This window comes from Canis lupus, unplaced genomic scaffold (genome assembly GCF_011100685.1).
Source record: "Canis lupus familiaris isolate Mischka breed German Shepherd unplaced genomic scaffold, alternate assembly UU_Cfam_GSD_1.0 chrUn_S2007H2206, whole genome shotgun sequence".
In the NCBI taxonomy this organism is placed as follows: Eukaryota; Metazoa; Chordata; class Mammalia; order Carnivora; family Canidae; genus Canis; species Canis lupus.
In genome coordinates this window covers 19,195-45,363 of record NW_023330880.1, presented here as the reverse complement: position 1 = coordinate 45,363, position 26,169 = coordinate 19,195, and the positions used below count along the sequence as shown (strand labels likewise).

General features: G+C 40.7%; 1 protein-coding gene across 1 annotated transcript; it reads left to right on the top strand.

Moving 5' to 3' along the window:
- Positions 1-26,169, top strand: LOC119878860 (ankyrin repeat domain-containing protein 7-like). Its single transcript, XM_038589411.1, has 8 exons — positions 1-771; positions 4,977-5,091; positions 5,249-5,422; positions 12,476-12,579; positions 14,949-15,063; positions 15,221-15,394; positions 22,363-22,466; positions 22,767-26,169. The coding sequence occupies exons 1-8, from the start codon at positions 509-511 to the stop codon at positions 22,807-22,809; spliced, it is 1,092 nt and encodes a 363-aa protein (XP_038445339.1). The 5' UTR covers positions 1-508; the 3' UTR covers positions 22,810-26,169.

The window sequence follows — 26,169 nt, the reverse complement described above, 5'->3', positions numbered from 1 at the left end:
AGACATAGGCAGAGGGAGAAGCAGGCTCCCTGTGGGGTGTGCGATGCAAGACTTGATCCCAGGAACCCCGGATCATGACCGAAGCCAAAGGCAGATGCTCAACCACTGAGCCACTCACAGGCCCAGAAGACTACATTTCCACACCCCAGAGGATTTTGCAAATGTCCCCAAATTCTCAGTCATCCCACCAACTTCTAAAGGGAAGCCAGCCAGCTCACAGGGGATCTCAGAGATTTGAGAGGCTTGGGCCTCCTCGCATATATGCTTTGGGCACCCTTGGCCACTGCCCTCTGTGCGCATGCGCAGGGATGCCAGCTTCTGAGGTGCGCAGGCGCATTCACATTTAGCAGCGTTGCTAGGTTACACTGGTTCTGCGTAGGAAGATTCTAAGTCGTTGGGCTTAGTCCCTGAGACATTGAGGCGAGGCCCACTTGCCTTATTGCTGGCGCGGGAGTGTATCGCACTAGAGGCGGTGAAACCTGTGTCACTGAAGCCTGTCGGCTTCATTATGGAAAAGAGATCTACAGCGCGGAATGGGTGGGGCCTGCTGCGCTTCGGCTTCAACCTCAGGCCTCTGAGGGTCAGGTCGCCGCCTATGACTATGACTGTTGACAGCTTCCACAGCCCCGGTCCCGGATACCACATCAGATATCAAGATCTCCGGGGAATCCACAGAGCTGTGATTGAGGGCGATACAGAAAAAATGCAGGAGATACAGCAGTTGCTGGTTTTTGGTTTACATGACTTAAATAAAAGGGACAGGAAGAACAGGTAACAGGGCTTTTGAGGTGGGCGGGAGGAGTCGGGGCGAGCAGTAGAGGGGCTCGTGACATTAAAAGCAAAAATTCTGGAGTTTGATTCAGCCACAGACACAAAAAAAAACGCCTCTGAATCAGAAAGTAATATTAGCAAAATAAAAGAGAATGTACTTGCAAAATATTTACAACATATGTTTTGGAGAAAAAGAACATCTTCGTTTTACAGGGAAGTTATTACAGGAATGAGATAGGGGCCCCTGGATGGCTGAGTCAGTTGGCCTCTTCTGACCTCCTCTCAGGGTCATGATCTCTGGGTCCTGGAGCTTAGCCCCTGGTGAGGCTCCCTGCTCAGTGGAGAGTCTGCTTTTCTCTTTCCCCCTCCCCTCTGCTGGTGTTCTTAATTTCAAATAAATAAAATATTTTAAAAAGAGGCATAAAATCCCATTTTCCATCTCAAGCTTTGTGAAGATAAGGAATGATGTTACTTATACTACTTAAAATTTAAGTTGTTTTGGACTTTTCAGATAGTTTGGTGGTTATGTACCACATTGAAAAATAAGTATTTCCTTGAGCCATGAAGCTTATTGATGTAAAATATCTTTAGGAAATAATTAGAAATAAATAATATACAATATGCTATTCTCAGCACTATTTACAATAGCAGTGTATTAAGGAGTCACTTAATGGCCTGTATTCGTAAATGGCAGTGTATCCAGAGGCTGGACTACTATGTGACCACTGAATGTGGCAGAGATAATTGATACACATTAACATGCAAAGCTGTACTTTGGATCATTAAATGAGTGAAAAATTGTTTTGATGATACATACATATAAGCAGACAATGGTTTTGAGTTAGCCAAAAAGATGTGCAAATATAAAATTAGTTATCTTCAAACATTTGGATTCTAAGTGGATTTTTCATTTTCTTAAAATCTGTGATTTCTATAGGAAAGATACATAAAAATTCTAAGAAAGGTTTATTATCAATGAACTAATCCAGGAGAACAAGAATATGAATCTTGTGTAGACAAAAAATAGTTTCTACTTATTTACTTTAAAGAGATTTTATCGATTCATTTGAGAGAGAGACCAGGCAAACAAGCAGCAGGGAGGGGCAGGGGGACAACAAGCAGAAACCCATGGAGCAGGGAGCCTGATGATGTAGGGCTCGATCCCAGGACCCCTACACTTGAGCCAAAGGCAGATGCCTAACTGATTGAGTCACCTAAGCGCCCCTCTTCCTATTCAAAAAAAATTGATGGGAGAGGATTGGTATTTTCTAACAACCTTTAGCCTCTTCAGAACTAAGGGGAATATTTTTATCTGTATTGTAGGTTGTATTACGCATACATTAAATATATACATACGGTTTTATTTATTTTTATTTATTTTTTTAAGGATTTTATTTATTTATTCACGAGAGACACACACAGAGAGAGAGGCAGAGACACAGGCAGAGGGAGAAGCAGGCTCCATTACAGGGAACCCGACGTGGGACTCGATCCTGGGTCTCCAGGATCACACCCCAGGCTGCAGGCGGTGCTCAACCGCTGCGCCACGGGGGATGACCTATACATATGTTTTTATTATGTGCAGCTTTATAACATCTAATAAGTGAACGGTTAATGATTTTATTTTGGTTAAATCCTTATAAAAATAAAAAATAAAAAATACAAATGGTATTGCAAAACCTTATAGAATTTTTGTTGTATCCCTCTTCTGAAAAAAAATTAAAAAATAGCAAATACACATTTTATTGCTATTTCAAAAATATTAGTTTACTTCACAAAAGTTTTCTTTAAAAATATTGAACTTTCTTGGTGCCTTGGTGGCTGTTTGTTGAGCATCAGACTCTTGATTTTGGCTCTGGTCATGATGTTAGGATTGTGGGGTTGAGCACCCTGTTGGGCTCCATGTTCAATGGGGAGGCTGCTTGAGATTGTCTCCCTATCTCTCTGCCCCTCTGCCCTTCACCGCACTCCTGCATTCTCTCTTTTTCCAAGAAATAGATAAATCTTTAAAAACTACAGAGCTCTCCAAATGAATTTTTTAATAATAAATTTATTTTTTATTGGTGTTCAATTTGCCAACATACAGAATAACACCCAGTGCTCATCCCGTCAAGTGCCCCCCTCAGTGCCCGTCACCCATTCACCCCCACCCTCCTCCCCTTCCACCACCCCTAGTTTGTTTCCCAGCGGTAGGAGTCTTCATGTTCTGTCTCCCTTTCTGATATTTCCTACCCATTTTTTCCCCTTCCCTTCTATTCCCTTTCACTATTATTTATATTCTCCAAATAAATTTATGTATTCTTTCAGTCCATTTATTTCTCAGACAAACCTGAACACAAGTTATGTAGCAGACATAGTCTACTCAGGATCTTTTCAATTTTAACAAGAGTTCAGGGACTCCTGGGTGACTCAGTGGTTGAGCATCTGTCTTTGGCTCAGAGAGTGATCCCAGAGTTCTGGGATCGAGTCCCACATTGGTCTCCCCGTGAGGCACCTGCTTCTCCCTATGTCTGTGCTTTCTGTCTGTGTCTCTCATGAATAAATAAAATCTTAAAAAAGAAGACTCCATGTTGCCCAGTATGAGCAAGATGAGAAATTTTATGTATTTAGGTTTTAAGGCTTTCATTTTTAAGTAATCTCTCTACCCATCATGGGGCTGGACATTTAAGGACACATGCTCTACAGACTGAGCAAGCCAGGCACTCCTAAGATGAGAGATTTTATTTTATTTTGTAAATGATAAAAGATGTATTTATTGTAAAAAGAAAAAGAGAAGGTCATGGGAGGGGAGGAATAGAAGGAAAGCGTGGATCTCAAGCAAAATCCACCCTGAGCATGGAGCCTAATGTGGGCGTCTGTCTTCATGACCGTGAGATCATCCTGAGCTAAAACCAAAAGTTGGACACTCAGTCAACTGAGCCACCCGGGTGCCCCTAGGTGAGAAATTTTAAATGGAAGTATTAGGACTTAATCTCACGTGAAGCTTTTCCTTGGAACTTCCTGTCAAAGGAAAACATTTCTGAATCAGAAATTGTAAAAGATTACCTTTACCTGCCCTTTTGACATTGCAATAATACTAAATACTAATATTGGTAATTGAAAATACTTGATTTCTATGAATCTAAACATTTTCTATTAATTAAAATGCTTAGTAAAATGAGCTCCCCACCACCCCCCCAAAAATAAAAGAACTCTCCCCGTTTATTTGAATCCTGAGTTTCTTTTGACTTAAAATCCCTTGAAACTTAAAGTAAGGGTTGCTTTAAAAACATTCTTTTGTTCTTTTAGTCCTCTCTTCTCATAATGCTTTCAACTACTGAAAATTATTTTAGCTCTTGAACAATGTAATTCCAAGCATAGGACTAGAAGTGCAACAGACCTGTTGTATATGTCACTATTATTTCACTTAAGACACACCGTAGATTGTATGATGCCCCACTATTTATGTACCAAGAAGAAATTTTTAGAAATCATGCCAGTTATAGTTTTAAGACATTTTGAATTAGAAATTGGATTCCGATGTCAGAGATATTAAAAGGTGACAAAATGAGCATCTTGGAATCATTGAAATAGAGTATTCTTGCTCATCCTTAAACGTAGCTGCAAAGTGGGCATAATTGGATTGTTTTCCCTAATTGTAGTGGGTCTTTGTAAGTTGTAGTAATAGCTATAATAATATTTGTGCTAGGAACTAGTATTCTAAAACTTTGCATGGATCCTCATTTAAGGATCACGACAAGAGGTCTTGTGAGATAAGTACCTTTTATTTTATTTATTATTACTATTGTTTTGTAACCTCTATAACCAACAGGGGTCTCGAACCCCTGGCTCCCGAGATCGAGTGACATGCTCTTCAGAGTGAGCCAGACAGGCGACCTGAGACAACTATTTTTATGCCCATTTTGTGGATGAGGAAATTGCGATAAGGCTAAATGGTCACTGTGAAGCGACAGAGTTAAAGTGGGAATCAAACCCAGGTTGAGCTGCCTCCTGAGGTCATGCTCTTCCTAAACAGATAGGCTGCTCTTTTAATAGAGCGGTGAAGAATCACTAATAAATATTGTACTTTCTTCCAAAGAAAACTAAATCTTTGTTTTGGAGTCATGAGAATAATACAGTATTTAACATTTACAATTCTGTGAATTAATTTGAATGTTTTGGAAAGGTACACTGTAATTTCCTGACAAGTCCTTTCATGCTCACAGGACGGCTCTCCACTTGGCGTGTGCCATTGGGAGTGTAGATATGGTGAAGATCCTGGTACTTTCTCAATGCCAGCTAAACCTCCGTGATGGAGAAAACAGGACAGCTCTCGTGAAGGTGGGTGGTCACACCTATGTCTGCCTGAGGTGGATTGGATTGAAGTCCTTGGAATGAACATTTGTTGCAATTAAACATAACTCATTGGTGAAACTTGTGGCATGTTTCCTTTCAGTTCCCAGAATTTACATTCTGTTTCTCGTTATAATGCTGACAGGCTGTACAATGCCAAGAAGAGGCATGTGTAGATATTCTTCTCAGAAAAGGTGCTGATGTAAATACTAAGGATTTCAAGGACAACACCGCTCTCCATTATGCGGCCTATGAGGGAAATATCTCAATAGCACGCAAGCTGCTTTTGAATAAAGGAGATATAGAGGCCAAAAACAAGGTACAGGTCAAGTTTTTTTTACAACGTATTTCACATTATAAATAAATAAAAAAAAAATAAATAAATAAATAAATAAATCAGTAAATCAGTAAATCAATCAGTAAATAAATAAATAAATGTAGCTGCAAAAGGTTTTTCAACATGTATATGTAGATATATTTGTACTATAGCACATATATATATGAAGACATCGACACTGAATTTTATACAGCAGGTCCTGTCATCATGGAAACAACTCCAAAACCAAGGCAGAGGGAGGGAAAGAGAAAAGTAATGCATATAGTAAGGAAACATTCTGTCTGCTAGCTACCCTTCCACCCCAGAAAGAAAATCTTCCCCTTTGTGCCTGGGAGTAGATGGTGCCCTCAGAGCCCACAAAGGATTGAAGGCCTAGAGGGGAGTGTGGTGTTGATGGAGGCCGAAAGCTGTGCAGGGGCTTAGGAAATGGATGCTTCTGGGGATGAGTAGGAGACCGTGACCCAGAGGAGTAGCTTGGGTGAATGTAAATGGGAGGAGAAAGCAGCAGGTTGTAATAGGCCTTGGGCACTCTAGGCCCTAAGGTTCAGAAGATGAGAGCAGGGGGATCAGGTCATGACATCCTACAGGTGGTATCTGCTTGTGCTGGTAGCCACTCTGCCAGCCATGTACCACGGTGAGGCCTCCCATTCCGGAGAGTAGCTCCTGCTCAGCCTATGTAGTTCCTCAGTGGGGTGGTAGGTGTGCATGGGGAGCTGGTGATGACCACACTTGCCAGTCTCCCTGTGCTTTCTTTGACGTGCATTACCTTCAGTCGCTGCCCTTGCAGAAACACTGTTGTGTGTCATAGATAGGGTCGATTTTTCATATTTGGAAGCTCAAACATTTCCTGGATGAAAATATTTTGAAATAACTGTCTAAGCTTTTGCTTTAAATAACACTTTTTATTTTTGAAGATTGTATTTATATGAGAGAGAGCAAACATGAGTAGGGAGGAAAGGCAGAGGTAGGGGAAGAAGAGGCCTTCCCACTGAGCCAGGTAGCCTGATGCACGGGGCTTGATGTCAGGAGTGGGATCGTGACCATAACCAGAGAGAGATGCTTGACCCACTGAGCCCCCCAGGCTTACCATAATACTTCTTCCTTCCTGCCTTCCTTTTTTTAATTAAGCTTTTTTATTTATTTATTTTTTCACCTCACACTCTGGGGTTTATGTACTTATTTTATCTTTTAGTTTTTTCTTTTTAAATTTTTTAGTTGGAGTTCAGTTTGCCAAGAAAGAGCACAGGACCCAGTGCTCATCCCGTCAAGTGCCCCCCCCCTTGGTGCCCGTCACCCAGTCACCCCAACCCCCCACCCACCTCCCTTTCCACCATCCCTTGTTTGGTTCCCAGAGTTAGGAGTCTCTCATGTTCTGTCCCCCTCACTGATATTTCCCACTCGTTTTCTCTGCTTTCCCCTTTATTCCCTTTCACTCTTTTCTATTCCCCGTATGAATGAGACCATGTAATGTTTGTCCTTCTCCGATTGCCTTACTTCACTCAGCATAATACCCTCCAGTTGCATCCATGTTGAAGCAGATGGTGGGTATTTTTTGTTTCTAATTGTTGAGTAATCTGTGGTATATGTCCACAATGGAATATTACTCAGCCGTGAGATTTTATTTTTTGCGGGGGAGTGAGCATGTACAAGCAGGGGGTGTTGTGGGGGCAGAGGGAAAAGAAAGAGAGTAAGAATCTGAAGTAGACTTTGCGCTGAGTCTGTCGCAGCGCTGGATCTTATAACTCTGATCATCACCTGAGTTAAGACCAAGAGTCAGATGCTCAACGGACTGAGCCACTCAGTTGCCCCTAAATAATGATACCTCTAAAGAAGCATTAGAGAAGGCAAGTTTCTTTTATGTATTTATGGCAAATATTTATGAGAACACAGAATGTGTTCTGAAACTTTATTTTCAAAAATGTTTTCTCACCCAGTTTGTTTTCTTATTTAGTGTCAAACAACAGAGGAAAGCAAAATTTGCCTTGGAAATAGGCTTTGTCTTAAAACACAAAACAAGTGTATTTTACAATATCAAATCTTGCTGCTGTTGAGAAGTTCCTATTTGATCAAAAAGTGATTGATTAACACGGTCAGAGTTTGTCTTTTATCAGCCTTGACTTAAGAGGGACAAAAGAGGGGCAAAGGAGAAAGCAGTCAGGAACATGCAGAGCGATTTAGAAATTTGGCAAGTGAGGGGAAATATCAAGACAAGGTTTTGGGATTGTGTTTGTTTTTCTTAGTGTTTATGTTTAGGTAAGGAGTCTTCAATTTTCAGGGATAATAATTCTTACTTTACGAACCAGTGAGTGTGTTGTAAACTTATATAGAGATCAATTCTAGGAGGACTCTAAGGACATCAGATTGGCAGTAAACAGGTGGTTGAATGGGCACGAAAAGGGACGCCTGTGTGGCTCAGTGATTGAGCATATGCCTTCGGCTCAGGGCATGATCCCGTGGTCTCCGAATCGAGTCCCACATGGCACTCCTTGAATGGAGGAGCCTGCTTCTCCCTCTGCCTGTGTCTCTGCCTGTCTCTCTCTCTCTCTCTCTCTCTCTCTTTCATCTCTCATGAATAAATCAATAGAAATCTTAAAAAAAAAAAACAAAAAGTGGACAAGCAGAGGAAAGAACACAGTATAGTATTTTGCAGCTATAGCCACTTAGATACGAGTCTAAACTCTGCTTGCAAATCTAGAATGTCTTGATGGGAAGGATGTAAGGAGTGTGTAAATAATGGAATCAAGTTGCATTTTGAGTTTACTAGTCCTTGTTCTACCTCTAGCCATGGAAATTGAATGCAGGTTTGATAAGTGACTCATTTCTGTTTTTGGCTGAATCCTCAAGTGATAGGGAGAATTGGCCACATAGGTGAAAGAGGAGACTGGCATGGTTGTGTACTGTACTAGTTCTCAGCTAGACTTGTGCTGGTGAATCACAGTCAACTAGGGAACTTTAAAAGAATTTACAAGCCTAAACTGTCCCGTGAAGATTTCGATGGAGTGAATCCAATAACGTGTGTACGCAGAAATTTGGAAATAGGGTTTTGAGATTCTGTTACAACTCTTGGCTAACAACTACTGAATGGGTAGGTATACATATACAAATTTAGAGATGTAAAAATATTAAATCTCTGGAAGAGATTTAACTGAAGTTGGATACTGGCTACTTCCTTCCACTCTCTCCAACATTAGCCTTTCATCTGTCTGTATCTCTTTGAGAATTACAGATGAAAATTATTGGTCATCTCGTTGGCTTGAAAAATAATTACCTTTTCTTCCAACTATCAGTCATTCACCGGCACCCAGATGGGAAGTCTTTATGAGTAGTCTTTTAATAAGTAGAGTCTGACCCTTTAAAGATTTTACGTGTTTTGCTACCATTCTGATTATTACAAGCAGGGTTTTCCCAATTGCAGCAGTAGAAATCCGTGAACCTTCTTTTTTAGTTGAAGCTGTGCGATAGACTATCTTAGGATGTCTTTCAAATTCATAGGGCCCTGGCATAGTGCATAATCACTACTGTGTTAAACATTCAGCATGTAGTTAGTGACAATACAGATGGTAATTGTTTTAATAACTTTGCTTCAGCATTCCTCTGAACTCCTGTCTGTTCGGTTAGCAATGTGAGGGAAGTAAATACAAATAGATTGTAGTTGAAACAAGCATTGGAAAATTCTGACAGTAGGTGTTAATGAGTCTTCACAGCAATTTTCCTTAGAAGATGGGGCCTAATTTGTTGGTAAAACATGATCCTGATGCTTTAGGAAAGGTTTGATGTCCAAGTGTTTGTTTTACGCACGGCCATTGGAAACAGTCACAGCAAATAGAAAAACACAAGTAGGCTATAGACTAAATGTGGCCCCCGGATGTATTTAGTTTCCACTGTCAGTTGAGCTAACATTTAAAATTATGGCACGCATGTAGAACTCTGGATTTTGAGCTTTTCTTACAGATCACTTCTGGTACCTTGAGCCCATGCTGCTGTTTGGTATGCTGTGCAGAGGCTGTCCCTTTATAGGAGGCATGTGTCTCCAGTTTGCTCGTGTCCCCGCCTAGGTTCTTCACTGACTCGTGTCACCTGCTTTGCCTCCATAAGCACTGAGTTTACAATTACTGTTTTATGGTATATGTTGACAAAGATTTCAAGATTTTCAAGACACTCCATATTTAATTTGTAATATATATTTTGTATTTTATGTTAATTTCTTAGGATTGGGATTGAATTTTCTGTTTCTTTGTCAGCTTATTTTTTTCATTACTTTATTCAGTAATTGATGAGAGACACACAGAGAGAGGCAGAGAGCTAGGCACAGGGGGAAGCAGGCTCTCTATGGGGACCCTGATATGGGCTCGATCCCAGGACCCTGGGATCATGATGTTCACCCTCTGAGTCACCCAGGGCCTCGGGATGAATTTTCTAAGTTAAGAATTGAAAGTCGTTTTTTTTCACAAACATTTTTTCTATATATGTACAGTAATCATGTACCTTTTGGAATATCTGCAAGCCATGTGAAGTTAATCCTGGTTCTACTTGGATAGATTATGCATATTTCAGACAGTATTCTCTTTCTCCTTGGTATTATTCCCTAAATACGCAATTTATATAGTAGCTTTTATTATACTAAAAATAATCCGTATAAAGCAGTATTAGAATTTTTGAATAATAGTTTTTACTTAATCTCAGTTTCCCAACATGTAAACACCCAGTGCTCATCTAGTATTAGAATTTTTATTGGTAAGTCATGACATTTTTATTTCTGATTTACACTTAGTCTAAATTATAAAATAATCATAAATAGCAATGATAATAGAAACTAGAATACAAACAGGTTTTTTTAGAAGTAGATGTGCATTAGGTTCTCAGAATGAGTATAGTTGAGAATAAAATCTCATTGACTTATTTCACTTAGCATAATACCCTGAGTCAGTCAGAGAAAGACAATTATCATATCTCATTCATATGTGGAACTTAAGAAACAAGACAGAGGAGAAGGGGAAGAAGAGAAAAACTTAAACCAGAGAGACTGAGGGAGACAAAGCCTAAGAGACTCTTAATCATAGGAGCCAAACTGAAGGTCACTGGAGGGGTGGAGTGGAAGGATGGGATAACTGGGTGATGGACATTAAGGAGGGCACATGATGGAATGAGTCCTGGGTGTTACATAAGACTGAGGAACCACTGACTTCTACCTCTGAAACTAATAGTATGTTGTATGGAACTGAATTTGAATAAAAGGGTAAAAATGAGAAAAATCTCATACTGAGCTTTCTAACAGTTAAGAAAAAACTTTATCATGGTATAATAGGAGAAAGTCCAAGGACTATTTATTTAGTTATTTATTTTTAATATTTTATTGTTCTTATTTTTTATTTTAAACAAAAAAACCCACAATTTTTTATTGGAGTTCAATTTGCCGACATAAAGAATAACACCGAGTGCTCATCTCATTGTGGGCCCACCTTAACCAAAGATTATTTAGTATTAAGTGGTCAAAATTCATTTGAAGCTTCTTTCTTTTATTTTTATTTATTTACTTTTCTTTTTAATTTTTAAAAGGTTTCTTTATGCATTTTAGGGAGACAGCACACACATGCACAGGCTTGTGGGGGTGGGGGAGGTGGAGAGGGAGAGGGAGAGAGAGTGTCTTAAACAGACTTGGTGCTCAGTGCCAGGGGAGCCCCGAATCCAATGTGGGGCTGGATCCCACGACCCTGAGATCACACCTGAGACAAAACCAAGCGTCCCTCAACTGCCTGCACAACCCAGCTGCCCTGAAACCTAGCTCTTTTCATTCAGAGTCCATCTCCTTAGTGACTCATTTGGAGCTGGAGTGTTTTATGTTGACATCTGGGATCCCCATACCATTGATAGATGAGAATCCAGCAAGTTTGTACAACCTGGAGAAAACCCTTACCTTTATTGGAAAGTTCTTAAAACTATATCCCTGGGAACTCTTGTTTCTCAAGTATTAATGTTTGCTACAAAAGAAGGAATTGTCAAATGGGGACAAGCAAATGTAAATGGGGTTCATTTGTGCTAGATGTATAGTGCAGTTTTGTAATGTTTCACAAACATAGATGATCATTGAATCTTTCTTTTTTTTTTTTTTTAAGATTTTATTTATTTGTTCATGATAGTTACAGAGAGAGAGAGAGAGGCAGAGACACAGGCAGAGGGAGAAGCAGGCTCCATGCAGGGAGCCCGACGTGGGATTCGATCCCGAGTCTCCAGGATCGCGCCCTGGGCCAAAGGCAGGCGCCAAACCACTGCGCCACCCAGGGATCCCAATCATTGAATCTTTCTTTTGGGGCACAGTATCTCTTGCAAATCATGTGTTCTTTGGAATATAATTGAAGAAACACTACTCCGGAGATATCCATTAAAATCAGTAACGATACTTTAAATATTTACTACTATGTTTTAGAGAGTGGAGATACAGAGATAAAAAATAACCCCTCCCCTCTAGAATCTTTTGGTTTAGATGGTGCGGAATAAAATAACTAGGGTATACCATGATATATATTGTGAGAGAAGCAAAGATTCTTGGAGCCAGGCAATGTTTGAAGCGAGTTTGTGGAATGACTGCAGGTAATCTGTTGAAGAGGAAGAGGAGGTCTATTTTATTATTTTTATTTTAGTTTTTAAAAAGACTTTATGTTTTTGAGAGAGACAGAGAGTGAGCAAGCAGGAGAGAGAGCACGAGTGGAGGGGAGGGGCAGAGGGAGAGGGAGAAGCTGACTCTTTGCTGCAGAGGGAGCCCAAGGTGGGACTCCATCCTGAGACCCTGGGATCATGACCTGAGCTGATGAGCTGAAGGCAGATGCTTGACCAACTGAGCCACCCACGCTCCGTGAGAAAGCAGTATTTTAAAAAGAAGGAGCAGCTGGTGAAACCATGGAGGGCTGAGAACGAAAGGGCTAATTTTATTTACTTTCTATGTTACATGTTTAAGTTACAGGATCGTTCAGAATTTTTACGATTCATTATCCAAATATGTAATTTTGTAAATTATAAATTTTGTTTGCACTCCTACAGGATGGCCTCACACCGCTTCTAGTTGCTGTAAATGAAAAAAAAGAGAAAATGGTGGCATTTTTAGTAGAAAAAGCAAATATAAATGCAGTTGACTACACTAACAGGTAAGGTTTTTTTTTTTTTTTTTTGGTGAATCTTAGTGTTTGGTCGAGAGTGGTAACAATTTCTCAAGGCAGAAAGTTTAACTTATTAATAAGAAGAGTATTTATAAGTATAGTGAAAAATGTCAGCATGTGATCGGTTAGGTAGAAAACAATTACTCTGACAGGACAAGGTGAAGAACATTGTATAGTATAATTCAGAATCCTTTGTAATATAGATTGATGTCATTTGCAATAGTTTTTTTTTTCTGTATGATTTTACAGTAGCTAAAAGTGTTTCTTGTTGAAATTGTGAGTTTTTTCTTTTTTAGCTCAGAGCTTGATGCCAGAGTCCGGGAATTGAGCCCCACATAGGGCTCCCAGCAGGGAGCCTGCTTCTCCCTCTGCCTATGTCTCTGCCTTTCTTTCTGTGTCTCTCCTGAATAAGGAAATATAACTGAGAAAAAAAAATTTAGAGAGTCCAAGCAGAAACCTCTGAAACTGTCTCCAAGCCTTCATTTGGTAGGGTATACCAAAAACAACCCTGCATCCTAGCAGAGGTGCAGTGGGATAGTGCTAAAGGATGAAAGGCTGGTGAGCTCTATCACATTTCTGCTTGATTCACTAGTCTGGCCCATTCAGAGACAGGATAGATTGTGGCAAATATCTGTAGTTACTGTCAACTTAAAGAGTAATTCCAGTCATAGTTATTGTGCGCCTCTTATTGTTTCCAGAACAGATTGATAAGACGTCAGGTACATGGTATGTGTCACCACTGATTTGGCAAATGCATTCTTTTCTAGTCCGCTAGTGAATCAGAAATAGTTCATATTCATAGAGTATAGGCAAAGTGTTCATTCATTTAATTTGCCTCAGCGTTTTATTAACTCATGGAGCTAGACCATTTGAACATCCCCAGAATATGTCATTGGCCTATCATATTGACACCATGCTAATTTGACATGAGGATCAGTAAGAGGCTATAACGCTTTGGGCCCTTGGTAAGACGGCATGAATTGACATATCCGTGAAGTTTTGAGGCATCCAGTGGGCATGCCAGGATATTCTCGCAGGAGTGAAAGAAAAATTGCCACATTTTGAATACCTTTTCACAAAGACAGAAACTGGGAGACCTCTTTGGGTTCTGGAGGTAGCATATTTTACGCCACTAATTCTCAATGCGTTGGGGGTGGGGTGGTGGGAGAAGAATTCTGCTCCTCAGGGAGCATTTGGCAGTGTCTGGAGACCTGTTTTTTGACATGTCAAAAGCTGTACATACTTAATGTATCGAATTCAGTGAGTTTGTGGATAAGTATAGACCTCTGTGAAATCATCAATGCCTTAAAGCCATAGTCCTACCCATCACCTCCCAAAGTCTCTTCCTGGTCTCATTAATTAATTAATTAATTAATTGGTAAGAACACTTAACATAAGCTCTACCCTCTTAGCAAAGTTTAAGTATACAATGCAGTATTATTAGCTATAGACACTGCTAACAATAGATTCGTCCGGAGACATTTCCGATCCTCACAACTGAGGATGTTGCTGGCATCTAGTGGGTCGATGTCAGGAGTGCTGGTAAACATACCCAAGAGAGGCCTCCACAACAATCCACTATGTCCATGGTACAAGGTTGGGAAACCTTGTCCTACATTGAGTACTCGTTTCATCCATACACCTTGGTGAAACTAAGGAATGCAAGACTTCAGTGGTCTCAGAGCAGATGAATTGTGCAGCAGGTGCAGGCTGTGCTTAGGAGTCCTCACTGCTTTGGTCACAGGATCCAGTAGACCCTATGCTATTCATGGTGTCAGTGGTGGGGAAAAGTTGTACCATGGATCTCAGGGCAAGCCCCTGTTGGAGAATCAGAGCACAGGCCCTCGGGGTTTTCTGATCTTGAGTCCCCATCAGAAGCTTGCCTGTAGAGGGGTCCTACGGGAGACAGAAATGACTTGGTTTTAGTATTCCTTCTGTGCTAAGTCATTGGCTGGACACAGCCTAGCAGAGACACAAGGCCTTGGTGTGAGTGCTACGGTGGATATGAAAATGTAGCAGCTGTCTACATTTTGAGCTGCAGTTCAACTGTGCTCTCTATGGTAGATCCTCTAGAAGACAAATCCAAAGAGTGCAACTCCCTGGCCTCTATATTAGTCTGGGTCCAATCGGAAGACAGATATGACATAGTATTGTAAACAGTGGAAGTAAATGTAAAGAATTACTAAATGATGATGAGATAGTAATGAGAAGGTGGGACAGAGAAGTCTGAAGTAAACTAATTCTTTGTTTTGGAGTCATGAGAATAAGAAGTATTTAACATTTACAATTCTATGAATTGATTTGAAATTTTTGAAAAGGTACACTGTAATTCCTGACAAGCCCTTTCACACTCACAGGAGTTGTCTCCACTTGGCCTGTGCCAATGGCCATGAAGATATGGTGAAGCTCCTGGTAGATCGGAAATGCCAGCTAAACCTCCGTGATGTTGAAAACACGACCGCTCTACTGAAGGTGCGTGGTGACAGGTATATCTGCCTGAGATGGATTGGATTGAAGTCCTTGGAATGAACATTTGTTGCATTTAAACATAACTCATTGGTGAAACTTGTGGCATGTTTCCTTTCAGTTCCCAGAATTTACATTCTGTTTCTTGTTGTAATGCTCACAGGCTGTACAATCCCAAGATGAGGCATGTGTAGATATTCTGCTGAAACATGGTGCTAATCCTGATCTAAAAGACATCAAGGGCAACACTGCTCTCCATTATGCAGCATTAGGGGACAATGTCACAATAGCACAGAAACTACTTTTAAAGAAAGTAAATATGGAGATCAGAAACAAGGTACAGGTCAACTTTTTTTTTTACAACGTATTTTATATTATAAATAAATAAGTAAATAAAAATAGCTGCAAATGTTTTCTTTGTATATGTACATATATATATGAAGACATCGGCACTGAATTTTATACAGCAGGTCCTGTCATCCTGGAAACAACTGGAAAACTAAGGCAGGGGCAGGGAAAGAGAAAAGTAATGCCTGTAGAAAGGCAACATTTTGTCTGCTAGCAACCTTTCCACCCCAGAAAGAAAATCTTCCCCTTTGTGCCTGGGAGTAGATGGTACCCTCAGAGCCCACAAAGGATTGAAGGCCTAGAGGGGAGTGTGGTGATGATGGAGGCCGAAAGGTGTGCAGGGGCTTAGGAAATGGATGCTTCTGGGGATGAGTAGGAGACCGTGACCCAGAGGAGTAGCTTGGGTGAATGTAAATGGGAGGAGAAAGCAGCAGGTTGTAATAGGCCTTGGGCACTCTAGGCCCTAAGGTTCAGAAGATGAGAGCAGGGGGATCAGGTCATGACATCCTACAGGTGGTATCTGCTTGTGCTGGTAGCCACTCTGCCAGCCATGTACCACGGTGAGGCCTCCCATTCCGGAGAGTAGCTCCTGCTCAGCCTATGTAGTTCCTCAGTGGGGTGGTAGGTGTGCATGGGGAGCTGGTGATGACCACACTTGCCAGTCTCCCTGTGCTTTCTTTGACGTGCATTACATTCAGTCACTGCCCTTGCAGAAACACTGTTGTGTGCCATAGATAGGGTCGATTTTTCATATTTGGAAGCTCAAGCATTTCCTGGATGAAAATATTTTGAAATAACTGTCTAAGCTTTTGCTTTAAATAACAACACTTTTTATTTTTGAAGATTGTATTTATATGAGAGAGAGCAAACATGAGTAGGGAGGAAAGGCAGAGGTAGGGGAAGAAGAGGCCTTCCCACTGAGCCAGGTAGCCTGATGCACGGGGCTTGATGTCAGGAGTGGGATCGTGACCATAACCAGAGAGAGATGCTTGACCCACTGAGCCCCCCAGGCTTACCATAATACTTCTTCCTTCCTGCCTTCCTTTTTTAAATTAAGCTTTTTTATTTATTTATTTTTTCACCTCACACTCTGGGGTTTATGTACTTATTTTATCTTTTAGTTTTTTCTTTTTAAAAATTTTTTTAGTTGGGGTTCAGTTTGCCAACAAAGAGCACAGCACCCAGTGCTCATCCCGTCAAGTGCCCCCCCCTTGGTGCCCGTCACCCAGTCACCCCAACCCCCCACCCACCTCCCTTTCCACCATCCCTTGTTTGGTTCCCAGAGTTAGGAGTCTCTCATGTTCTGTCCCCCTCACTGATATTTCCCACTCGTTTTCTCTGCTTTCCTCTTTATTCCCTTTCACTCTTTTCTATTCCCCGTATGAATGAGACCATGTAATGTTTGTCCTTCTCCGATTGCCTTACTTCACTCAGCATAATACCCTCCAGTTGCATCCATGTTGAAGCAGATGGTGGGTATTTATTGTTTCTAATTGTTGAGTAATCTGTGGTATATGTCCGCAATGGAGTATTACTCAGCCGTGAGATTTTATTTTTTGGGGGGAAGTGAGCGAGCATGTACAAGCAGGGGGTGTTGTGGGGGCAGAGGGAAAAGAAAGAGAGTAAGAATCTGAAGTAGACTTTGCGCTGAGTCTGTCGCAGCGCTGGATCTTATAACTCTGATCATCACCTGAGTTAAGACCAAGAGTCAGATGCTCAACGGACTGAGCCACTCAGTTGCCCCTAAATAATGATACCTCTAAAGAAGCATTAGAGAAGGCAAGTTTCTTTTATGTATTTATGGCAAATATTTATGAGAACACAGAATGTGTTCTGAAACTTTATTTTCAAAAATGTTTTCTCACCCAGTTTGTTTCTTATTTAGTGTCAAACAACAGAGGAAAGCAAAATTTGCCTTGGAAATAGGCTTTGACTTAAAACAGAAAACAAGTGTATTTTACAATATCAAATCTTGCTGCTGTTGAGAAGTTCCTATTTGATCAAAAAGTGATTTATTATTTTTTTTTTTTTTAAATTTTTATTTATTTGTGATAGTCACAGAGAGAGAGAGAGAGAGAGGCAGAGACACAGGCAGAGGGAGAAGCAGGCTCCATGCACCGGGAGCCCGACGTGGGATTCGATCCCAGGTCTCCAGGATCACGCCCTGGGCCAAAGGCAGGCGCCAAACCGCTGCGCCACCCAGGGATCCCAAAAAGTGATTTATTAACACGGTCGGAGTTTATCTTTTATCAGCCTTGACTTAAGAGGGACAAAAGAGGGGAAAAGGAGAAAGCAGTCAGGAACATGCAGAGCGATTTAGACATTTGGCAAGTGAGGGGAAATATCAAGACAAGGTTTTTGGATTGTGTTTGTTTTTCTTCAGTGTTTATGTTTAGGTAAGGAGTCTTCAATTTTCAGGGATAATAATTCTTACTTTACGAACCCGTGAGTGTGTTGTAAACTTATATAGAGATCAATTCTAGGAGGACTCTAAGGACATCAGATTGGCAGTAAACTGGTGGTTGAATGGGCACGAAAAGGGACGCCTGTGTGGCTCAGTGATTGAGCATATGCCTTCGGCTCAGGGCATGATCCCATGGTCTCCCGAATCGAGTCCCACATGGCACTCCTTGAATGGAGGAGCCTGCTTCTCCCTCTGCCTGTGTCTCTGCCTGTCTCTCTCTCTCTCTCAGACTCTCATGAATAAATAAATAGAAATCTTAAAAAAAAAAACAAAAAGTGGACAAGCAGAGGAAAGAACACAGTATAGTATTTTGCAGCTATAGCCACTTAGATACGAGTCTAAACTCTTCTTGCAAATCTAGAATGTCTTGATTGGAAGGAAGTAAGGAGTGTGTAAATAATGGAATCAAGTTGCATTTTGAGTTTACTAGTCCTTGTTCTACCTCTAGCCATGGAAATTGAATGCAGGTTTGATAAGTGACTCATTTCTGTTTTTGGCTGAATCCTCAAGTGATAGGGAGAATTGGCCACATAGGTGAAAGAGGAGACTGGCATGGTTGTGTACTGTACTAGTTCTCAGCTAGACTTGTGCTGGTGAATCACAGTCAACTAGGGAATTTAAAAGAATTTACAAGCCTAAACTGTCCCGTGAAGATTTCGATGGAGTGAATCCAATAACGTGTGTACGCAGAAATTTGGAAATAGGGTTTTGAGATTCTGTTACAACTCTTGGCTAACAACTACTGAATGGGTAGGTATACATATACAAATTTAGAGATGTAAAAATATTAAATCTCTGGAAGAGATTTAACTGAAGTTGGATACTGGCTACTTCCTTCCACTCTCTCCAACATTAGCCTTTCATCTGTCTGTATCTCTTTGAGAATTACAGATGAAAATTATTGGTCATCTCTGTTGGCTTGAAAAATAATTACCTTTTCTTCCAACTATCAGTCATTCACCGGCACCCAGATGGGAAGTCTTTATGAGTAGTCTTTTAATAAGTAGAGTCTGACCCTTTAAAGATTTTACGTGTTTTGCTACCATTCTGATTATTACAAGCAGGGTTTTCCCAATTGCAGCAGTAGAAATCCGTGAACCTTCTTTTTTAGTTGAAGCTGTACGATAGACTATCTTAGGATGTCTTTCAAATTCATAGGGCCCTGGCATAGTGCATAATCACTACTGTGTTAAACATTCAGCATGTAGTTAGTGACAATATAGATGGTAATTGTTTTAATAACTTTGCTTCAGCATTCCTCTGAACTCCTGTCTGTTCGGTTAGCAATGTGAGGGCAGTAAATACAAATAGATTGTAGTTGAAACAAGCATTGGAAAATTCTGACAGTAGGTGTTAATGAGTCTTCACAGCAATTTTCCTTAGAAGGTGGGGCCTAATTTGTTGGTAAAACATGATCCTGATGCTTTAGGAAAGGTTTGATGTCCAAGTATTTGTTTTACGCACGGCCATTGGAAACAGTCACAGCAAATAGAAAAACACAAGTAGGCTATAGACTAAATGTAGCCCCTGGATGTATTTAGTTTCCACTGTCAGTTGAGCTAACATTTAAAATTATGGCACGCATGTAGAACTCTGGATTTTGAGCTTTTCTTACAGATCACTTCTGGTACCTTGAGCCCATGCTGCTGTTTGGTATGCTGTGCAGAGGCTGTCCCTTTATAGGAGGCATGTGTCTCCAGTTTGCTCGTGTCCCCGCCTAGGGTCTTCACTGACTCGTGTCACCTGCTTTGCCTCCATAACCATTGAGTTTACAATTACTGTTTTATGGTATATGTTGACAAAGATTTCAAGATTTTCAAGACACTCCATATTAATTTATAATATATATTTTGTATTTTATGTTAATTTCTTAGGATTGGGATTGAATTTTCTGTTTCTTTGTCACCTTATTTTTTTCATTACTTTATTCAGTAATTGATGAGAGACACACAGAGAGAGGCAGAGAGCTAGGCACAGGGGGAAGCAGGTTCTCTATGAGGACCCTGATATGGGCTCGATCCCAGGACCCTGGGATCATGATGTTCACCCTCTGAGTCACCCAGGTGCCTCGGGATGAATTTTCTAAGTTAGGAATTGAAAGTCGTTTTTTTTACAAACATTTTTTCTATATATGTACAGTAATCATGTACCTTTTGGAATATTTGTAAGCCATGTGAGGTTAATCCTGGTTCTACTTGGATAGATTATGCATATTCCAGACAGTATTCTCTTTCTCCTTGGTATTATTCCCTAAATACTCAATTTACATAGTAGCTTTTATTATACTAAAAATAATCCGTATAAAGCAGTATTAGAATTTGTGATTAATAGTTTTTACTTAATCTCAGTTTCCCAACATGTAAACACCCAGTGCTCATCTAGTATTAGAATTTTTATTGGTAAGTCATGACATTTTCATTTCTGATTTACACTTAGTCTAAATTATAAATAATCAAAAATAGCAATGATAATAGAAACTAGAATACAAACCGGTTTTTTTAGAAGTAGATGTGCATTAGGTTCTCAGAATGAGTATAGTTGAGAATAAAATCTCATTGACATATTTCACTTAGCATAATACCCTGAGTCAGTCAGAGAAAGACAATTATCATATGATCTCATTCATATGTGGAACTTAAGAAACAAGACAGCGGAGAAGGGGAAGAAGAGAAAAACTTAAACCAGAGAGACTGAGGGAGACAAAGCCTAAGAGACTCTTAATCATAGGAGCCAAACTGAAGGTCACTGGAGGGGTGGAGTGGAAGGATGGGATAACTGGGTGATGGACATTAAGGAGGGCACATGATGGAATGAGTCCTGGGTGTTACATAAGACTGAGGAACCACTGACTTCTACCTCTGAAACTAATAGTATGTTGTATGGAACTGAATTTGAATAAAAGGGTAAAAATGAGAAAAATCTCATACTGAGCTTTCTAACAGTTAAGAAAAAACTTTATCATGGTATAATAGGAGAAAGTCCAAGGACTATTTATTTAGTTATTTATTTTTAATATTTTATTGTTCTTATTTTTTATTTTAAACAAAAAAACCCACAATTTTTTATTGGAGTTCAATTTGCCGACATAAAGAATAACACCGAGTGCTCATCTCATTGTGGGCCCACCTTAACCAAAGATTATTTAGTATTAAGTGGTCAAAATTCATTTGAAGCTTCTTTCTTTTATTTTTATTTATTTACTTTTCTTTTTAATTTTTAAAAGGTTTCTTTATGCATTTTAGGGAGACAGCACACACATGCACAGGCTTGTGGGGGTGGGGGAGGTGGAGAGGGAGAGGGAGAGAGAGTGTCTTAAACAGACTTGGTGCTCAGTGCCAGGGGAGCCCCGAATCCAATGTGGGGCTGGATCCCACGACCCTGAGATCACACCTGAGACAAAACCAAGCGTCCCTCAACTGCCTGCACAACCCAGCTGCCCTGAAACCTAGCTCTTTTCATTCAGAGTCCATCTCCTTAGTGACTCATTTGGAGCTGGAGTGTTTTATGTTGACATCTGGGATCCCCATACCATTGATAGATGAGAATCCAGCAAGTTTGTACAACCTGGAGAAAACCCTTACCTTTATTGGAAAGTTCTTAAAACTATATCCCTGGGAACTCTTGTTTCTCAAGTATTAATGTTTGCTACAAAAGAAGGAATTGTCAAATGGGGATAAGCAAATGTAAATGGGGTTCATTTGTGCTAGATGTATAGTGCAGTTTTGTAATGTTTCACAAACATAGATGATCATTGAATCTTTCTTTTGGGGCACAGTATCTCTTGCAAATCATGTGTTCTTTGGAATATAATTGAAGAAACACTACTCCGGAGATATCCATTAAAATCAGTAACGATACTTTAAATATTTACTACTGTGTTTTAGAGAGTGGAGATACAGAGATAAAAAATAACCCCTCCCCTCTAGAATCTTTTGGTTTAGATGGTGCAGAAGAAAATAACTAGGGTATACCATGATATATATTGTGAGAGAAGCAAAGATTCTTGGAGCCAGGCAATGTTTGAAGCGAGTTTGTGGAATGACTGCAGGTAATCTGTTGAAGAGGAAGAGGAGGTCTATTTTATTATTTTTATTTTAGTTTTTAAAAAGACTTTATGTTTTTGAGAGAGACAGAGAGTGAGCAAGCAGGAGAGAGCACGAGTGGAGGGGAGGGGCAGAGGGAGAGGGAGAAGCTGACTCTTTGCTGCAGAGGGAGCCCAAGGTGGGACTCCATCCTGAGACCCTGGGATCATGACCTGAGCTGATGAGCTGAAGGCAGATGCTTGACCAACTGAGCCACCCACGCTCCGTGAGAAAGCAGTATTTTAAAAAGAAGGAGCAGCTGGTGAAACCATGGAGGGCTGAGAACGAAAGGGCTAATTTTATTTACTTTCTATGTTACATGTTTAAGTTACAGGATCGTTCAGAATTTTTACGATTCATTATCCAAATATGTAATTTTGTAAATTATAAATTTTGTTTGCACTCCTACAGGATGGCCTCACACCGCTTTTACTTGCTATAAATGAAAAAAAAGAGAAAATGGTGGCATTTTTAGTAGAAAAAGCAAATATAAATGCAGTTGACTACGCTAAAAGGTAAGGTTTTTTTTTTGTGAATCTTAGTATTTGGTAAAGAGTGGTAACAGTTTCTCAAGGCGGAAAGTTTAACTTAATAAGAAGAGTATTTATAAGTATAGTGAAAAATGTCAGCATGTGATCGGTTAGGTAGAAAACAATTACTCTGACAGGACAAGGTGAAGAACATTGTATAGTATAATTCAGAATCCTTTGTAATATAGATTGATGTCATTTGCAATAGTTTTTTTTTTTTTTCTGTATGATTTTACAGTAGCTAAAAGTGTTTCTTGTTGAAATTGTGAGTTTTTTCTTTTTTAGCTCAGAGCTTGATGCCAGAGTCCGGGAATTGAGCCCCACATAGGGCTCCCAGCAGGGAGCCTGCTTCTCCCTCTGCCTATGTCTCTGCCTTTCTTTCTGTGTCTCTCCTGAATAAGGAAATATAACTGAGAAAAAAAAATTTAGAGAGTCCAAGCAGAAACCTCTGAAACTGTCTCCAAGCCTTCATTTGGTAGGGTATACCAAAAACAACCCTGCATCCTAGCAGAGGTGCAGTGGGATAGTGCTAAAGGATGAAAGGCTGGTGAGCTCTATCACATTTCTGCTTAATTCACTAGTCTGGCCCATTCAGAGACAGGATAGATTGTGGCAAATATCTGTAGTTACTGTCAACTTAAACAAAGAGTAATTCCAGTCATAGTTATTGTGCGCCTCTTATTGCTTCCAGAACAGATTGATAAGACGTCAGGTACATGGTATGTGTCACCACTGATTTGGCAAATGCATTCTTTTCTAGTCCGCTAGTGAATCAGAAATAGTTCATATTCATAGAGTATAGGCAAAGTGTTCATTCATTTAATTTGCCTCAGCGTTTTATTAACTCATGGAGCTAGACCATTTGAACATCCCCAGAATATGTCATTGGCCTATCATATTGACACCATGCTAATTTGACATGAGGATCAGTAAGAGGCTATAACGCTTTGGGCCCTTGGTAAGACGGCATGAATTGACATATCCGTGAAGTTTTGAGGCATCCAGTGGGCATGCCAGGATATTCTCGCAGGAGTGAAAGAAAAATTGCCACATTTTGAATACCTTTTCACAAAGACAGAAACTGGGAGACCTCTTTGGGTTCTGGAGGTAGCATATTTTACGCCACTAATTCTCAATGCGTTGGGGGTGGGGTGGTGGGAGAAGAATTCTGCTCCTCAGGGAGCATTTGGCAGTGTCTGGAGACCTGTTTTTTGACATGTCAAAAGCTGTACATACTTAATGTATCGAATTCAGTGAGTTTGTGGATAAGTATAGACCTCTGTGAAATCATCAATGCCTTAAAGCCATAGTCCTACCCATCACCTCCCAAAGTCTCTTCCTGGTCTCATTAATTAATTAATTAATTAATTGGTAAGAACACTTAACATAAGCTCTACCCTCTTAGCAAAGTTTAAGTATACAATGCAGTATTATTAGCTATAGACACTGCTAACAATAGATTCGTCTGGAGACATTTCTGATCCTCACAACTGAGGATGTTGCTGGCATCTAGTGGGTCGATGTCAGGAGTGCTGGTAAACATACCCAAGAGAGGCCTCCACAACAATCCACCATGTCCATGGTACAAGGTTGGGAAACCTTGTCCTACATTGAGTACTCGTTTCATCCATACACCTTGGTGAAACTAAGGAATGCAAGACTTCAGTGGTCTCAGAGCAGATGAATTGTGCAGCAGGTGCAGGCTGTGCTTAGGAGTCCTCACTGCTTTGGTCGCAGGATCCAGTAGACCCTATGCTATTCATGGTGTCAGTGGTGGGGAAAAGTTGTACCGTGGATCTCAGGGCAAGCCCCTGTTGGAGAATCAGAGCACAGGCCCTTGGGGTTTTCTGATCTTGAGTCCCCATCAGAAGCTTGCCTGTAGAGGGGTCCTACGGGAGACAGAAATGACTTGGTTTTAGTATTCCTTCTGTGCTAAGTCATTGGCTGGACACAGCCTAGCAGAGACACAAGGCCTTGGTGTGAGTGCTACGGTGGATATGAAAATGTAGCAGCTGTCTACATTTTGAGCTGCAGTTCAACTGTGCTCTCTATGGTAGATCCTCTAGAAGACAAATCCAAAGAGTGCAACTCCCTGGCCTCTATATTAGTCTGGGTCCAATCGGAAGACAGATATGACATAGTATTTTAAACAGTGGAAGTAAATATAAAGAATTACTAAATGATGATGAGATAGTAATGAGAAGGTGGGACAGAGAAGTCTGAAGACAGTACCACAGAAGAGCTAACTTGGGAGGGGGGGTCCAAAGTTGCTAAAGAAGGTGTGATTGAAGCACGATGGATGGCAGAGAAGTTTGAGTCCTGTATGTCTGACTTCCTCTGCGCATCCAATTACCAACCTCAACTCATTTGTGTCCCAGAGGGTTGTTCCTGTTAGCCTGGAGATTGAGCGTTGGCCCTGGCCCATGTTCCGGTTTGCTTCCCTTCTTCTTCTTCTTCGTCTTCTTTCATCTTCATCTTCATCGTCTTTGTGTTCTCCGTCTCCTTCTCCTCCTCCTCTCCTTCTTCTTCTCTTCTTCCTATCTCCTTCCTTTCTCTTCCTCCCTTGCCGCCCCCGCTTCACCAGCATCAGAAGTACTCTTCCCAGCTGTGCACTCCAGAGCATGCAGTCCGGGCCTCAGCCAGTGACCTTTCTAAAATGGATACCATGCCCCTAGCAAATGCTGTTGACACCCTACTCACTCTCTGCATCCAGTCCTTAGTCTTAACTCTGCTGTATCCCTACGGGGTTTGTTGCATCCTTCTGCATGTGCATATGATACACTGGAGGCCTTGCACTGCTCTGCTGGTCGGTGGGCTCATTGTTCCCTGACCCTCCCTATACATCCATTTATCAGACAGGACTCCCTGCACTCCTGAAGGGTAGTTCCTGTTTGCATGCTGAGTAGCACGGACTAGCTTTGGCCGGGCAACTCTGACTGCAGTTCCGACATCTCCTTCAATGAGACCTGAATCCCAGCCTTGGGATTTACCCATTTGGGTAACCTTTCTTGGGTAATCTTGCACCTTAGGGTATTTGGATTTCTTTTCTCATCTTTATAGTTGATCTCCTGTTATAGTTCATCATTTTTTATATTAAACGTTCCCTGTTGAAATTACTAAGTGGTTTGTCTCTTGTTTGGATCCTCACTGATACACTATCCCTTCTTTTTGGAATGTGCTTCTCTCCCTCTCACTGGCTAACCCCTACTCGTTAAGTTTTAGCTTTGATATTGCTTCTTCCTGTGCATCCATCCCTGAGTCACTACCCTTATTTTTACATGACTCCGTAGGCCCTTTGTGCTCACCCTAAATGTGGCATTAAACTCGCCTCTACTCCATGAACACCGCAATGTCATGTTTGTTGTTCCCTCACTGACTCCCACAATGCCAGAATACAGGTTTTCAGTACACGTTTCTGATTTAATTTTGTGGTCCCTTTGAGGTGGTTCTCCCAGGTCAGGAATTTTTAGTAGACTATGGCCCAGATCATCCTCAACACACTGGAGCCCTCAAATTCTCATCATAGTTTAATTACGACATAAATTCAGTTTTCCTCGGTAGATAGAGTGGACTGCAAGGGAAGAGATATCCAAAGGAATGAATAAACAGTTATGAAAAACTGTTGGTTGTTTTTAAAAGATTTTTATTTATTTGAGTGTGAGAGAACACAAATGGGGGTGGAGACAGA